The sequence below is a fragment of the Pygoscelis adeliae genome, unplaced genomic scaffold (assembly GCF_000699105.1).
Source record: "Pygoscelis adeliae isolate BGI_AS28 unplaced genomic scaffold, ASM69910v1 Scaffold113, whole genome shotgun sequence".
Taxonomy (NCBI): Eukaryota; Metazoa; Chordata; class Aves; order Sphenisciformes; family Spheniscidae; genus Pygoscelis; species Pygoscelis adeliae.
The window spans coordinates 6963072-6979793 of NW_008825108.1; the positions used below are offsets into that span (position 1 = coordinate 6963072).

At 47.3% G+C, this 16722-nt stretch overlaps 2 protein-coding genes across 3 annotated transcripts in view; one reads left to right on the forward strand and one right to left on the reverse strand.

Moving 5' to 3' along the window:
• BEST3 (bestrophin 3) overlaps positions 1-2743 on the forward strand; it is a 25534-nt gene extending 22791 nt beyond the window's left edge. For both annotated transcript variants that reach the window (XM_009327553.1, XM_009327554.1), the window contains one exon: positions 349-2743. In XM_009327553.1, the coding sequence (XP_009325828.1) occupies positions 349-1255 (907 nt within the window). In that variant the 3' untranslated portion in view covers positions 1256-2743. The remainder of the gene's footprint in view (positions 1-348) is intronic.
• A 4428-nt stretch (positions 2744-7171) lies between these two features.
• Positions 7172-16712, reverse strand: LOC103919953 (cathepsin E-A-like). The gene is made up of 9 exons (XM_009327555.1): positions 16657-16712; positions 16308-16485; positions 13048-13165; positions 12426-12544; positions 11797-11996; positions 11012-11134; positions 10169-10313; positions 7444-7542; positions 7172-7351 (listed from the first exon to the last, which is right to left on the reverse strand). The coding sequence occupies exons 1-9, from the start codon at positions 16710-16712 to the stop codon at positions 7172-7174; spliced, it is 1218 nt and encodes a 405-aa protein (XP_009325830.1).
• Positions 16713-16722: the final 10 nt, after the last annotated feature.

Below are 16722 nucleotides of genomic sequence, written 5' to 3' on the forward strand. Positions count from 1 at the left end.
TCTTTCCCTCGCCCTAAGCATAAGCCTAACCATGTGGAGCTGCCACAGGGGGCTGCAGCCCAAATATGAAACGGGGTCAGGTGCCTGGCTGGATGTCCTCCCAGCCTGGTCCTCAGGAGAAGAGACATCTGGACATGGAGAGCTTTCCAGGTGATCTGTCTGGTCCAAAGGCACAAGCACTATTTCCTGGCGCCCTCACCTCTTTTTCAACCCTTCCATGCTCTTCCTTGGGGACACACTAGGGCCTTGGTGCCTATGTCTTCTTGCTGATGCAGCGGGATATACATACATGTAGAACGCACACTTCCTATATGTAAGTGACACCTACTACCTGGCTTTATTTGGCAGGCTGGCTGATACCGAATTCCTCTATGGGGAAGAGTGGCCCTGGGAAGAGGAGAAACACCGAAGGCAACATTCAGTGCTGAGAAGGGTCAAGAGATTTCTCAGCGTCCATGAGGGCCCTTCATCCCCAGCTCACCGGCGCTACAGTCGGCAAACAAGTGAGAATTCGGTGTTTTTCCCAGCAGATGAAAAGGGTCACATCAGACGGTTGCAAGAAATGCACACAAGAGGGAGACACTCTACCTCAAGCTTCAAGAAGAAACATGAAGGAGTAGACAGAAATAACAGACTTCATAGTAGCAGAGATCTAGGACCCATAACTGAAACCACAAGGAATGAGGCACTTTTTGGGGACAGTGACACCTCATCTGAGACAAACAAGCCAGTTCCTGAGGTCATCATCTCTGAAGCTGAGGAGAAAGCACCGGATGTGCTGGGCAAACCAGATCTGCAAACAGAGCGCCCCGCAAGCGTGCCAGAAGAGAAGCTCCAAAGAAGCCTAACTGAGGCAAATGTGACTCTTCTGGACTCTCCTTTTTTTCCCCCAGAAACGACTACATACCTCCCAGGCTCTGAGGTGCATCAGTCACTTCCTACTGTGATAGGGAAGCCCAAACATGAACTCCACGGTAGTAACATAGCCGGTTTCATAACAGATTATGAGAGAAACCTTCAGCGATGGAGTCTACCGAGCTTCCATAGTCATAGTACAGTGTCAAATGCCAACGTTGCACCGCCTTTAGCAGATTCTGGGACAACTTCACAACAAAGGTCCTTCAGTGATGGAAAAAATGTTATTTCTGCTGCTGCTCCAGAGGCGTTTGAGATGCAGCACTTATGGGAAAACCTGGATACTAAAGAAACAGACATAGTAGAATTTTCTAATGAGAAAAGTGAAAGAAAACTTTGACTGTGCTTCCCCTGGGTCTGACTGAACTTTCTGTCTTCTCTTGAAAGTGGCTCTCACACAGATTTGCTGAAAGTGCAGAAAGGCAGACATGATGCTTAGACAAGTCCTGAGCAAGATCCAACAGAGGATTCGGGCACCTAAATAGGAGGCACTGTGGTGACATGCTTTAAGCCACTTGGTCGCTGGCTTGAAATCTGTGACCCTATGGGGAAAGCATTTATGGGGAGAACTGGGAGCCTCAGGAGTGGATGCAAACCAGCCAGTGCACATGGCAGCGAGCTGTGTAGGCTCACCTAGAGGAAACACTAAGGTTATCAGAAGAGCCGAGGTGGCTCTGTCCACTTTGGATCCACCTTAAACACTGCTACCTTTGGCTGCTCCTTCAGATTAAGATCCATTATATCCTCGCAAGACCCACCAACAGTTTTGGTTTCTACTCAAGTGGCCAGAAGGGGAGGTGTGAGCTCAATTCCCTTCTCAGCCTGGAGAGATTCAGCCTACCATCTCTCATTGCCTGCAGGAACGCTTGAAAAATCAGGCTCCTCACTTGTGTGGGGCAAGAGCCTGCCTCACTTCTGCTGAAGTTATGCCACTACAGAGTGGAAAAATAAAAGGATTGAATATTTAACCTCATTAAGAAAAATGGAAGAGGCAAAACTGCTGATGAGCTAGGCATGGGAGGTCTGAGCCTTGGTCTCTGCTCCTTGGAGCATGTATGTGGCGTACCTAGTGGCTGTTTATTGCAAAACGCCATTCCCAGGTGGCCTCCCTAGTGATGAAAGGGCTGTGGCACTCTGTCAAGAGGTGATGGAGCTGCAGGGGCAACTGAGCTTAGAGCTCCACTCTTGCAGAGATCTTCAGCTGGAAGCACGCAGACTGCAGTCATCCCAGGGAGACAACCAAATGGCCCGGGACTGCTAGCAAAAATTACTCTCTGCTTCCTTCCCCCCTCTCCCGTTCCCATGCTGCCCAGACGTACCACACACATTCTCCATTAACCCAAACCCGAGCCAGCATCAAGTGGCTCCTGAAGTTCCAGGGGTAGCCAAGCCACCTCCCTACACCTGGTAGCAACCTGGCCTTTCAGCTGCCGCTCCTGCAAGAAGTCTCAAAGCAGGCCCTGAAAGCAGCGGCAGCTCTTTGGTTTTAGCTCTCACCCACATCTACATGAATGCAGTCCAGAGCGTGATGCTGGCTTCCCCCCACGAGTGAGTATCCAAGCAGATGATCTCCTTAGACAAGGGAGAGACCAGGTAGCTCAGGGGCTGGGAAGAACAGGGAGAGGGGGAGACACAGAAAATGATGGGGCTGCAACAGCCAGCAAGCGGTGTGGGCTGTATGGACAGCAAGTCCACCCAGCTCTCTTGCTCAGAAGGTTGCACTTCAAACAACAAACCAGCATCTCTGCCAGGGTAACTGGTAGCACCAGTGGCTCCTGGGAGTCTTCAGGGCCCCCTGAAGCTGGGAAGGAAACGAATGGACCTGCCTGCTCCTGCTCCTCTGGCCAACAGCTTAGGTGAGGAGCCCTTCCAGTAGGCTATTACATACAGCAGGACTCTGCTATCTCATGTGGGTAGGCTTTGGAAAAAAATCAACCGCCCTCCCCACTTCTACTTCTTCCAGCTTTGTTTCAGTCTGGGAACTGGCTCCTGTTGGTGTGCATTAGACATGATCTGAGCAGTGCCACTCTTTCAAATCCTTCAAAGACACTAGACAAAAGCTCATGTATCCCCATCAGTTTAGGAAGCAGAGGACACTTAAGCCCAAGGAAGAGCTGTTTAAACTCATACTATGGGAATTTCAGGTATGCAGAAAAGCCAAGCGCAGATTTCCCAGGCACCTACCAAGGCACTTCTTCACACTGTGAGATGAGGTGACGCTGGTGTCTGACAGCAGCTGAGTAGTGAGGTTTGATCACAGTTTTGGAGTAAGGCGTTCTGGTGCAACCTCACCCTTGCCACTTCACAAGTCCTCAGGCAAATCAAGTTGCTATGTTCAGGTTTGACCAACACAGTGAAGACCCCGACAAAGTGAAATTATATTGAAATAAACAGCACCTTAGCCTAGCAGTCCTATTTTCTGGATGGCCCTTACTAGGCAATACCCAGCTTCTGGCAGCATCTTCTAGCTTTTCAGTCATCAGAGCCCCAGACTGCTGACTGTCCCTGGAGAAGAGGACTCTCTTGGCCTGTGACAATGCTGGAAACACATAGTTTCCCCTTCCCTACATCAACATAGAAAAAAAGATTTTCTTCCAGCATTTCCTCTTTCTTCCCTATTCCCTATTTCTTCTTTTAGCTGAAGCCACACTTTTCAATTCAATATTTTCTCAATTTAGTTGCATCTGCGACTGTCAAGGAACTCCATTTACCAATGAGCTTAACTTTAACAAATGGCAAATTTATAGTATAAATGAGAAGTTTAAGGATACCCAGACAGCTCCAGTCACACAGCTAGGCCCAAAGATAAAGTAACTGCTGGTCTCCTTGGGAGCCTGAAGCACTCCTCCATAGTGCTTTTTTAAAGACAGGAGAGCACTACAGGTTTCGGGGGAGTTTGGCCGTACTCCTCCCAGCTGCACATGTATAGGAAGGGTTTTCAGCAGCTATGGAGAAAGTCTGGCCTATTATCTTGCTCTCTTCTCACAGTACATAAGCTTGAGGAACTGTGCTTCTCCCTGTAAGGGAATTTAAACCAGAAATTAGAGATGACTGTAAAGTGCCCACTACAAATCCACACTGAGGGTCCGGTACCATCACACTTCCTCACTATCCTCCTTCACACAGCTTCCACCAGGGCTTAAGGTGTTGGAGCCAAGTGCTCATCCTCCCCAACCGACATCAGCACATTTCATCCCAGCACTGCTAAGCCTGAAGAAGCCTTCCCAGCTTCTCATCATCCAGCTCTGCTCATCTTCCATCACCTTCTTCTCAGCCTGGCCGCTACCTAGGATGCACACTGGTGCTTTCCACCAGGACATTATGCATCTCATGGGCAATAATTTTATTACCTCTCCCACTCACTCTGCCAGCACTCCCTGGCCCAGCAACTGTGTTCATTCTTCGATGGAGGCTAAGGGTGGCCACACAGTAGCCATTAGGTAGATAAAAGCTTCAGTTAAGTCCCACAGAGGTGGGACTTGTCTACTATTGTCTACTACTACTTGTCTACGCAAGTTAGACACATGTTAAATTAGGAATGACAGCTCTGAAGTCCCACAATGTAATCTGCAATACACAAATAGCATTTCACACATAGCGGGCCAGCTCCAGGTTAGCTATATATTCTGTTCATTGCTTGTAAAGAAACTAGTGCTGGGATGAGTTATCAGAAAAATTTTCTCTTCTCATTTAGTCTGTTATCTCACTTTTGCCAACATCTGCGGGCTCTGATTTGTATTAAATTATCTTTTGGGATTATGTGCTCTCTTGGGCACGTCTCTCGGTAAACTATTTGCCTTAGCACTGTAAATTGACTATTTTAGCAAACCCAAAAGTTTACAATTCATGTTCACCAGTATAAACAATGTCAAATTATTGCATGAATAAAGGCATTTTGAGAAACACAGTCGTCTTGACTGTACTGAACTGTCAAGAAGCACTTCTGGCAAAGGTTCGACCTACCACACAAGTCAACTTGATGTCTGCCAGGAACGACAAGGCAGACCTACAGAAGCTGGCAAAGCTGGAAAAGACTGAGGAAAGAATAGGGCTAGGATAGACAAATAGGTCAGAGCAGCACCCATCAAATGGTGTTAATCTTGAGCAGGATGAGATATATCAGAACAAAGAGAGGGCCGGTCCCTGCACGCACTGCCTGAATTTCCACCTATTTCTAGGATGTGTTCACGCTCTGCACTGGAGTTCATAGAGCCAAGATGCCAGTTCGGGGACTAACCGGGTGTAGGGACGCATCCCACCACCCTTAAAATCCTAATAATCATAAATAACAGATCTCTAACTCTGACTGCAAGCTCAAGTTTGAGCAATATATGTGTATTTTAGAAATAACGGAAATGTACCAGAGTGTTAAGTCTGCTGCATAGTAGAGAAAACAAAAATACCCCGCTGCTGTTAAATGAGTGATAGGGCTTTATGTTTGTTTGTCTTGGTTTATGACCAAACAAATGACATTTTCTAGACAAATAAGTTAGCTCATGGTCACTTTGTTCTTTAAGAGAGATAGGGACAAAGGGGAAACAAGGCAAGATTGACCTGAAATACATGGTAACTTCGTACAGCTCAATCTCATCTGCAAAAAGAGACAACTGGCAGCAGAGTCCCCGTTGTAGAGGTTTAGCCTTAGATGCCAAATGTGTAACACAATGTGGCTGCAAATAGAGAGTTGGGAAAATGTGCACTAGAGCGAGGGAGTATTTCATACTGGCAGGCGAGATCAGTATTTCAGAGATACCTACAGGCAAATCGTCTCACTTTAGTAATACTTATTGAGTCTTACAACTGAAGCCTGAAAATCTAAGGGGCCATGATCGTAATGCTGCCAAGGCCAGTAATGGATGTTGCGTTTGGTCTGTGTTAAGCACATCCAGACAGGCGGCAGTAGCAAGTCCCTCGCGGCCGCCAGCCCCTGCCCCAGCGATGCCGCAGCGGGGCCGGTCTCCAGCTCCTCTCGGCCCTGCCCTGCCTGGGAGGTGCCCAGGGCTGGGGCTGCAGACATTTTTCGGCTTTAGGGAGACACAAGCAGCCCCAACACCCTGACACGTCCCATCTCTCCCCTCCAGGCTGCAGAGCAACCTGGATTTTCAATCGCTGTTGCACCCTCTCCTCCCCCTCCTCTCCGGCCTCACCGCAGAGAAACTGCTGTAAGAAAATAAAATATAAAATGAAACTGAAACAGCGCTAAGTCCAAAGCAGATTTTGCTTGGTTAAGTTTTATTCACGTGTACAGGGGCAGTATCAGCTTTAGCAATCCAAACAAATACTCCAATGGGTATAATTTAGGTGAATCTTCTGTTGCTAAATCAGCGCAGCTACCTGTGGCTCTTTCACACCTCTGCCAGCACTGAAGCTGCTGCCGCTGCTGACAAGAAGTGACTGAGGAAGGGGCAGTAGTTGTCTAGTGCTGGTGCATTGGTCTCGTAACTCATCTGAGGTGGAGGGACGCCGCGGTATCCTTTTGCAGCACCCTTCGCAAAGGTTGCGGTCTGGTTTTTGTAATGTGAATAGGTGCTGCTCCCAGCTGCCCGCACTGCCAAGGGGCAGAGGTGTCAGGCGCTAAAAGTAGCACCTGACCTAAGACATGGACACTAAACACCGAGATCCAAAAGAGGAAAAAAATGTCAAGCGAGAATGAACCCAAGGGAAAAAGCAGGTTTGAGAGATGGCATAAGGAGCAAGTGTGCAAGGAACAGTAGTGGAAATTAGTGGCCACACAGGCATCAGTCAAATTCCCCTTTATATAAACTGGTTGGAGCAAGCCCATATAAAGAGAATTTACGTGGCACTGAGGAAACAAGGTTGGACAAAACCCCAACTGTGGAAAGTAGTGAGGAAAAGGAAAGCAGTAGGAAATGAGGTGGAAACTAGCACACAAGCAGAAAAAAGGGTACCCAGAGCAGATCAGACCGGGATTAGTTTCCCCCACTTGTAACTGCTATCTTGTCAGCCTGGCACTGTTCAGCATTTTTATCCTTCCAGCTCTTTTGCAAATCTTAGTGCTGAGCTGTTTTCACTTCATCCTGAGAGCTGTGGTGTCCATCAGTTATTCAGGAAAAATTGTTTCTCAGTTGTAAACATAGAGATTGAACCAAACTACATGATTTGGGACAAGGATCACCCCAAAGCCCAAACACGACTGCATTTAGGTCCAGAGTTTCAGTTAAAGCCCTTCTTCGCCCGTGAGTTGAAGATCATTACATTAACATTCTTTTTAAGGCAGTATAAATGCTATTACAACTCAGTAGTAATCCTTCCTATGAACAGCTTTTGCAAATCCCACTCTGTCATTCCCACGGTCAAAAATGCAGTAAAACGCAGACATAAAGACATCTCCTAAAATCCAGAGCGGGCCAGTGCGAGTGGTGATGTCGAGAGACTGAAAGCCGCTCATGCAGAAGGTTTGGTCTTCAGTAGACTCCTGGAAGGGAAAGCACGTGTCCTTGCAGCTGCCTGCTCCAGCTCCGGCTCGGGGAGCGGGGTCAGGGAAGCGGGGAGCCCAGGGATACGCACCTTTACGATGTATTGCTCTGCTGTCAGCTTGTACTCGTGGTGTCCGATCGTGAAGCTTATGTGAGGCAAGCTGGACAGTCTTCTGCAGTCTACGAGAAACTGTATGCGATGCACTGATTGAGACAGGATCGGTTTGCCTTTTATTAAGTATTGGCCTTTGCATTCAAGACTTTTGCGGCAGGTAATAGTGAATTTACTACAGAGAAACAGCATCACGCTGACTTATGGCCCAACACTGCCCTCCGGCTTTCCAGCTCCTGCACTGGGTCAAACCAGCCTAACAGCCCAGTCCCTGCACTAGGGACCCAGGGCTGATGAAAATCCTCGCGAGCCCCAAAAGGGACAAGGTGAAGGAGCACTCTGACGTCCCCCCTGTACAACTCGGAAGCAAAACTGAGTGTGTGAGCCCCAGTGAACCCATGTTAGCAAGGTTTGCTGAGCAAAAGTCCTCCGATGCTCCGGCTGGGACTGGGTGGAGGGAGCTGCCTCCAGCCCATGCAGGGAGGGCCCTACAGCTGCAGCTCACCCTGTTCCCTCCCGTAACATAGTTTTAGGGAAAAAAAGCCAGTGAGGAATCCGGCACTTTATACTCTGCCCTGGAGTGGGATTTAAAGAGCAGAAGAAGGACTAAACTCTGGCATAGCCATTAATTTCCATAAATAATACATTCACTTACAGTAACACAGAAGATCATTTCCTGGCCTTTCTAGTTATTTCATGAAACAACTGGCATATTAAATGGCACTGCAGAATGCTCCAAGCCCCAGGGGGATCTTTGCTGTAAACTGTAGTGTTTAAAGTCATTGTTTTAGAGGCTTCCTATAAGGAAGAATCTACTTTTGTTGTTGTTAAATCTGCTTTATGAAAACGTAGCCCTAAATCTTGTGTATACTTATCAGGTGTCATACCATTAGAACAAAATAAACCGTGGGATACAGAGGGAAAGGGTAAAAAATCCACTATAATGGTTTGTAGGATACGAGAAGCAAGACATAATTCATTTACATAGCTAGTACATCCAGAACAAATTAATCCTTGCTGGAAAGAGATAAAAGTTCTGGTAAAATCACTGATGGATGAACCTACTTATTGCGGGATAAATTCGAGCCAATATACTCAGCCTGTCTGTGGTTGCTAGAAAAACAGTCACAGAAAGTCTTATTTTCAGGATGCTTTTCTGCAGAATCTGAGATGCTGGCTGAGTGCTCTTACGTCAGCACTGGAGTATATAAACTTATACTGCAATGACCTGTTTCTTGTTTATATTACACTAATATAAGTGCATTGGAAATACATATTTTATCTATATCCATTAGTATGTACCATTATAAACCAACTCGTTATTAAAGCGTACTGTTTGACATGTATCTGAAAATTTGAATAAAAACGAAATTTAAGGTTTAATTGAGAAAGGATCGGAAGCTTCACGAGTTACACAGCTGCAGCTCCAAGTTCTCCTCTTACAAAAGAAGACAGATTAAAAGTCCACTTTTGTCTTTGATCTTTGCCCAGTGCACTGGGCAACCGTGACGGTCTCAATTTTCTTCCAAGTGCAGTTTTGTGTCAGGATCAAGACAACTGCGAAGTTAACAGCAACCATACGCGGCAGCTTTACTTGGGGCACTGGAGCTGTGGCGACGTGGTAATTACCCGTGGGAGTCAGCCAAGGGCCAGCAATAAGGCACAGTAAAAATAAGCTGCTCTCTCCCTGGAGGCGGGTGGATTTAGCTGTCTCAGGCTTGTTATCTCAATGCTTTAGATACAAGGGTTCAGTCATGCCATCTGAAAATTGCCAGCAGGGAGATGGAAAGGGTGGCAGAGAGACATCCCAGCCTGGCCCGCGGGCAAGGCAGTGGGAAAGCCTAACCTACCTTCAGCAACCTCAGCTGACACAAGGCCCCCAGAGAGGCACGGGGGGCTGGGAACCACAGGTGCGGGGCCGGAGAGGCCACGAAACGATACAGAAAGGCTGTTTTGGCCCACTGGAGGGGGTGGAGGTGCTCCTCAGAGGGCAGGCGGGGATGGGGAGGACCGGTGGGGAGTGTCAGCAAGGGGAACACAGGAGAGAGTGGCAGGGAAAAGAGGAAAACCAGCGAGGAGACAGAGGAATAAGGTTCACGAGGGACAATAAGAGGCAGCGAGGTCTGTCCTGCACCCCGTGGCTCATCTGCCAGGAGCCAGCGTTGCGAGCATCACAGATGTGCGTCCCTCCCGGGAGCCCCAACATGACACTGCCTGCTCTGCTGCAAGCTGACAGTCAGAGGTCCTGTCAGTGCAACCATTGTGGGGCTGCAATTGCAATACCTTTCCCTTTCCGTTTGATGCTGATGGGACTGGCCATCAGCACCGAACCCCTCCTGGCTTGAGTGAGCCAACGGCTACAGCCAGGGACTTTGGAAGGAAGTGCTCCTCTGATTTTCCAAAATAAAATTATCTCTGATGTAAAGTATGGATCAATGCCTCAAACTGACACCCCCATTATTTCCTTACACACCAGTACTGACGAGTACAGGAGAGGAGGTGGACACTTGGGAGAAGGGCTGGAGCAGCAAGGCAGACGGGTCAAAACCAGCATGGCTCTGAGTTCAGTGCTGTCCTGGAAACAAGGCTTTCGCTGAGACCTTTCTGAGCAATTATTTAAGTTATTTTCCCACCCTATACGCTCTTTGCACCAAATACCAGTTTCTCTTCCTTTCTGGCAGTTTTCTGGCTATATAGTTTTTACCTCTCCAGTATGCGATGGGCTTGCCCCAATATACTCCTGTAATCTCCTGATTTGTGAAGAGGGGCCGGTGATAAGAGAAGTGCCTGAGTCAACGATGGCTTCACAGCCGTGGGAGCAAAATGCCACCCGGCCCTGGATCTTTATGCTGCGAATGAAAAACAAAGCATCTTTAAGCAAACGGCATATACACTGTGACTGAAGAAGCATATTATTGCTAGCTAAAGTACCAGAGTACGGTCTGAAGCTATAACTAGCTGCCAAGATTTCCCAGACTTAAAAGAAAAGAACATCTTTAAAAGACAAGAAAGTAATAAAAGGAAACAGCATGAGGAAGACTTCTCGTTTGGGGACCCACTTTTCTCTCTCAGGACTCCTACAGCCCTAATCATTTGTTGCCTGCTGATGAGTTTGTCCTCACCCACAGGTGTGTGTCCTCACCGATTTGTGCAGCAGCAGAAGGACCAAAGGGACACTGACTACTTTCACCAAGGTTAACAGGAAAGACGAGAGGAGGACCTGGAGCTGGATTCAGTTCCTGGGTGCCTTAACCTCTTAACTGAATAGCCCACCAAGAGTCAACTCGACCATTGGCGTATCATATTAAAACATATTAACGTGCTCTCCCAGAAACCAGCTAGCCATGTCACAGCAGATTTACAGAGCTAATAAGCCCCGGTCTCATCCTGACAAACCCCCTCTTTGAAAGGCACAGGGGTAAACCACTGCAGCTGAGTCCTCCTGCAGTGGAAAAAAAAAGTGGAAAAGAAAACAGTCCTCCTGTTTCTGTCTCTGTGGGTTTTACCTGGGGAGGTGAATTCCACCAGGTATTTCATACATACATACTTGTTCAGGTGTATTTGCCAGTAGCTTTTCTCGGTGACTGGGACCCAGTGGATTGAGCCTTTGTAGAGGGAATGGTCTATCCCCCCCAGAATCAACTCGCCACCATTCTCAGTGTCATCTCCTCTGAAAGCAGAAGACAGGTTAACACAGACATGGGAGTGTGCCAGGATGCGCCGATGAGATTACACTTAAAAAGCAAAAGACAAACCACAGGCCTTTCTAAATTCAGATATGGATGGCTGAAAGGGATTATTTCTAAATTATAACTGCTTATGTCCCAACTTAGAGCCTCCAAACAACCTCTGAGAAGACTTACTGTAGGCTGCCAAGGGCTAAGATAGGCATCAGGAGCAGGTTGAGCCAGTGGCTGTTCTCACCTCAGAATAAACACTAAATAAATTGGTGGAGTTACAGCTAGGTCCAGATGAGGTAACAACATTTCTTTCCTGAAATGTGGCTACTTGGGTGTAGCATGGCATTTCTGTTCATCTGCACTGGCCAGAAGGAAATCTTTGGCAACTCAGACATGGTGAGTCTGAGCTGGGAGCTTTTCTTTTGTTTATGACCAGCTCCAACAAGAATAACTCTCCGTCCGAAAATTCATGGTCCTCCCCAGCACATTTTTCCCTTTCACTCCACATTTTTCAGTGTCAAATTGAAGAAAAAAAAAAAAAAGAAATGGGGAAAATTACTTTCTAGAATTGAAGATTTATACAGATGCACGGTTGTCTCAACAATTAAAATAGATTTGCTTCTTTTTTAGCAGTGTCACTTTAAACACTGACCTTTTCAGATAGAAAGAGAAGACCGGCTCCTCCACCAGCTGCTGGTTCATGATGCTGTCAAACACAGGCAGAGCATTGCCCACTGCTAAGGAGGGGTATCCCAAGCCCAGCACGCCATCAAAGTGGGCAAGGGCAAAGGTTGTTCCTGGCTCAAACACTGACTCGCCAAAGTCCTGTCCCTTGATGGAGATGTTACTTATCTGTTTGGTACAAATGAAAGTAAAGACCCCATCAGTTACAAGAAATTAGCCACATTTCAGATCCACATCAATGGATTAATTCAGTTTATAAAGCCTGGATATCCTTGTGTGACTTGCATCAACATAGCAGGTGCCCATTTGGTGGGTAGGCTGCACCGATTCCTTTTAATACCTTAATTCTGTGGATGTTTCTACATAAACCCAGGACAGTACCCAAGGAGAGAAGCAGAAATACAAAATAAAATCTTAGGAATTTGGCTGGGTAGCCCAAAGCTGGAGCAGCACCCACACCTCTCAGCACCCGGCTTGGTGGGATATCACCCTGCCCTTGCCTGAATCAGGCAAGGTCTTCCAGGGCAAAGCCAGTGTCTGAACTGCCCTGAAAACAGTTGACCTGGAGGCTGACACCCATTTTAGGTGGAGGCTCACCTGCAACGTGTCTTTGCCAGCAATGCCCAGAAGCTGTCCCGTGCCGTACTGCAAGGAGAAAGCTTCCCCTCCATGCTCATACGAATCCGACAGAAAGGACTTAAATTTCTGGTGCACCCCTACACAAAACAAATGACACCTGTGCACCAAGGGGAGGTCCTGGCACCGCGCCTGCTCCCCAGTGCAGAGCTGGCTGAGATGCAGGCAAGGCAGATTTTTGCTTGTCTTAAAAGGAAGCCGTCAATGGAGGTGTCTGTTCCCCCACAGGCAACCCTGTTTTTCTGTACCTCGGAGGTTATTTTGGGTTTTAAAGGCAAATCAAAACAAAAATGGGCATTTCCACTGCTATTTGTAGCTCTCCCAGGTTTATTTTCATGCCTTTTACATCAGGTACCTCGTGGTGCAGAGGGATGTTTGGCAGCTGCAGCCGGCACCTGCCCTGGCTGCGGGGCAGCGCAGAGGGGCAGAGACCGAGGAGCAAGCCAGGGAGGGGAGAGCGGCCCTCGGGGCTGCGCCAAATCCTCCCCTCCCAAATCCCTGCTGCAGGAGAGCTCCTTGGGAAAGGAGAAATGGCCAATGTACCCGAGACACAAGGAGCGTAAGGGAGGGTAACATTTCTTACTGCACGCTTCACTGATGCAATAAGCAGAAGGGACCCAAAAATTGGAGGAGCCGGTGTCAAACACGACGGTGAACCTCTGGGGCGGCGTGCCGACGCTCACAACTCCGTAGTACTGTGCCTGGGGGAGGAACAACCCGGTCAGCCCCGGCCTGCCTCCCAGTGAGCTATTCCTGAGGAAAAAGCAGACCTGGGAGCATCATGCAGTGCTTTCTCAGGGGGTTCAGTGCAATTTCATCTAAACATAAATGCACACCACAGGGAAGTGTGCCTGGCTCCACGAGTGGTTGCGGGCAGCAGATTTCGCTCCACCTGCATGCATAACAGTGCAGCATTTTTAAAGCCTTTTAAGCAAACGCTCAGTTGGGTTCCCCGTGAAGTCAATGAGCCCTCTTGCACCAGCTTCAGTGGTGGCAAGGTCAGCCCCAAGACGAAGCTCTCACACGACCACGTGGGCTTTCAGGCAGCTCCCTGCTGATGTCAGTAAGAAATCATAGAGTCATAGAATCATGGAATCATTTAGGTTGGAAAAGACCTTTTTCCAAAAAAGTTCATCGAGACCAACCGTTAACCTAGCACTGCCAAGTCCACTACTAAACCATGTCCCTAAGCACCACATCTACACCACATCTTTTAAATCCCTCCAGGGATGGTGCCTCCCCCACTTCCCTGGGCAGCCTGGTCCAATGCTTGACAACCCTTTCGGTGAAGAAATGCTTCCTAATCCATTCTAAACCTCCCCTGGCACAACTTGACGCCATTTCCTCTCGTCCTTTCGCCAGTTACTTGGGAGAAGAGACCGACACCCACCTCGCTACAGCCTCCTTTCAGGTAGTTGTAGAGAGCGATAAGGTCTGCCCCTCAGCCTCCTTTTCTCCAGGCTAAACAACCCCAGTTCCCTCAGCCACTCCTCATAAGACTTGTGCTCCAGACACTTCATCTACCTTGTTGCCCTTCTCTGGACATGCTTCAGTACCTCAACGTCCTTCTTGTAGTGAGGGGCCCAAAACTGAACACAGGATTCAAGCCTGTGTGGCCTCACCAGTGCCGAGTACAGGGGGACAATCCTTTCTCTAGCCCTGCTGGCCACACTATTTCTGATACAGGCCAGGATGCTACTGGCCTTCTTGGCCACCTGGGCACACTGCCGGCTCATGTTCAGCTGGCTGTCGACCAGCACCCCCAGGTCCTTTTCCGCCAGGCAGCTTTCCAGCCACTCTTCCCCAAGCCTGTAGCGCTGCATGGGGTTGTTGTGGCTGAAGTGCAGGACCCGGCACTTGGCCTTGTTGAATCTCATACAGTTGGCCTTGGCCCATCGATCCAGCCTGTCCAGGTCCCTCTGCAGAGCCTTCCTACCCTCCAGCAGATCAACACTGCCGCCCAACTTGGTGTCGTCTGCAAACTTACTGAGGGTGCACTCGATCCCCTCATCCAGATCATTGATAAAGATATTGAATAAGACCGGCCCCAAAACTGAGCCCTGGGGAACACCGCTCGTGACTGACCACCAGCTGGGTTTAACTCCATTCACCACAACAGTTGATTTCACATCAGTGATGCAAAGACAGCACCACCCACCTCTGTCAGTGTCAGAGGGCTCCAACCGGCAGCACAAATGCTGTCACAGGTGGCTGGGCTTTTTCCTTTGTAATTAGCAGCTATTAGCAAGTTAAAAAATGAATTCTGTTGCAGAGACTGTATCTGATGTACTGAACAAAGTTCATCTAGTGGATAAAGAAACCACTGACCGTCCTTGGATACCAATTGAAGCTAGAGATAATCTGTGAACACGTGAATGCTGGAGTGAAGAGCTTATCCACATCCCGAATGCAAGTGTCTAAGTGCCCCTATCTGGCCCTGGAAGAGCACTTCAGCATTAAGAGACCTATATTTAGGAAGAGGCATTTCTGGAATTCAAACGCAGATAGAAAAGCAATACCCAATGCCAAGCCTTTTGTAGCAATACAAATATTTGAATATGTATCTTCAAGTGCATACTTGTTAATTAATACACTGAATATAGTTTCTGACACTGGAGTTTATGGTCTGAATGAGATAATCACGAAAAGGCAAGCAAGCGCGCTATTTAAGAGAATATCCAGCTGTACAGCAGGATTTTATTCCTTCCTGTATTAAACAAACCTTTATTGATTAATCTGTAAAATGAGGCAGCTCTAACTCATGTTAGTCCAAAAAAAAAACCAAACCAAAAAACCCCCACAAACACACCACACTGAAACCTCCACAAAACTGTTCCTGGTGCTAGCTGGATATGCTGGGGAAGTGGATTTTGCTTTGTTATTTTGATATTTACCCCTCTCTGATAAGCTTTAGAGCAGGCTGAAATTTTTCAGTCTCCTTTGTTCTTCTTCACGCACTTCTCTAGCTCCTCTTGACATATTCCTTTATGGCCCTCAAGTGTCAGGAAGTTCTTGCTGAATTAATTTGGCTTTCCCTTCCCTTCCCTTCCCTGTTCAGATGCAGCCTCCACAACATTTCTGCAATTTAGCTTTCCTTTAGATAAGCAAAACAGAAGAACTGAATAAAACAGAAAGCAGAGATCAACCAAATGGACAAAATGCTAAACCCAGGAAAGACAGTTTACAAAACGGTTGACCTGCTGACTTGCCTCTCTGAGATCCAATGAAACTCATACTTTTCCTTTCTCAGTTTAGAGGGTGAATTCAGCCAGGTTAGTGTGAGACCCAGGTCAGTCTCAGATATTTAATAGACATTAAGCTCAGGAGATAAAAGAAGAAAAATAAAAACTCCACGTGGGTCTTTGTTATCATTGATTTATGACTCCACGTGATCAAATAAATGAGATTTGGGGGATTTTTTATAACATGCAAACATCCAAGTTTCTGATAAATAGAATATAGCTAAATGAAGTAATCAGATTCTGCTACTAAAAACCCAATCCTGAGCCAAGATGGATACAGGCAAACCTTCCATGTTTCTTGGAGACCCAACCAAGTCCAATACACATCTATACAAAACTAAAACTTGTCACAGGACTACCACTGCTAGATTACATCAGCTTTCTACACAGGTCCCACCCATGCTAACCTAGATCCACACATGCTTTATTTTTCAGACTGGTAAACTAATTTTTTATGATCTAGTACTTATAGCATAGAGCAACGAGCCATCTCAAGCCCGATAACTTCATTGGGAGACTAGATTTCAAATGTGCTGGGAAAAAATTCTGCCTTCAAGGGAGCAGCGAGTCCTTATGATTGCATTACCAAAACTGTACTTACATTCATGTAATCGTACAGCCTTTCTGAGGCAGTTCCTACCGATAAAGCAATATCTGCAGGGAAGCAATGCAGGTACCTCCGGGCAAAAAAGTCAGGGTGGTGATTCCTCCAGAACTCCTCTAATTCTCCCTTTTCCTTCAGCTGTTTCTTGATAGATTTGAATCGAATGAGAGGGATTCTACGCAAATAAAAGACATACAGAAAAATTAACTGGATCTCCTTTCTAGAGCTCTCATATACTCTTCTGTTAAAAATTTGTTTCTTTTTTGAGACCTCAGGTAGCAACAAGCACAGGTCTCCCCAGGAAGCCAGCTGAGACACGTCAGTGATGCTAGACGTGTTTTCTTACCGTTCCATGGCCACAATGAATGGGATGTAAACCACAGCCAACAGTATCACACTCATGGCTCCAAGC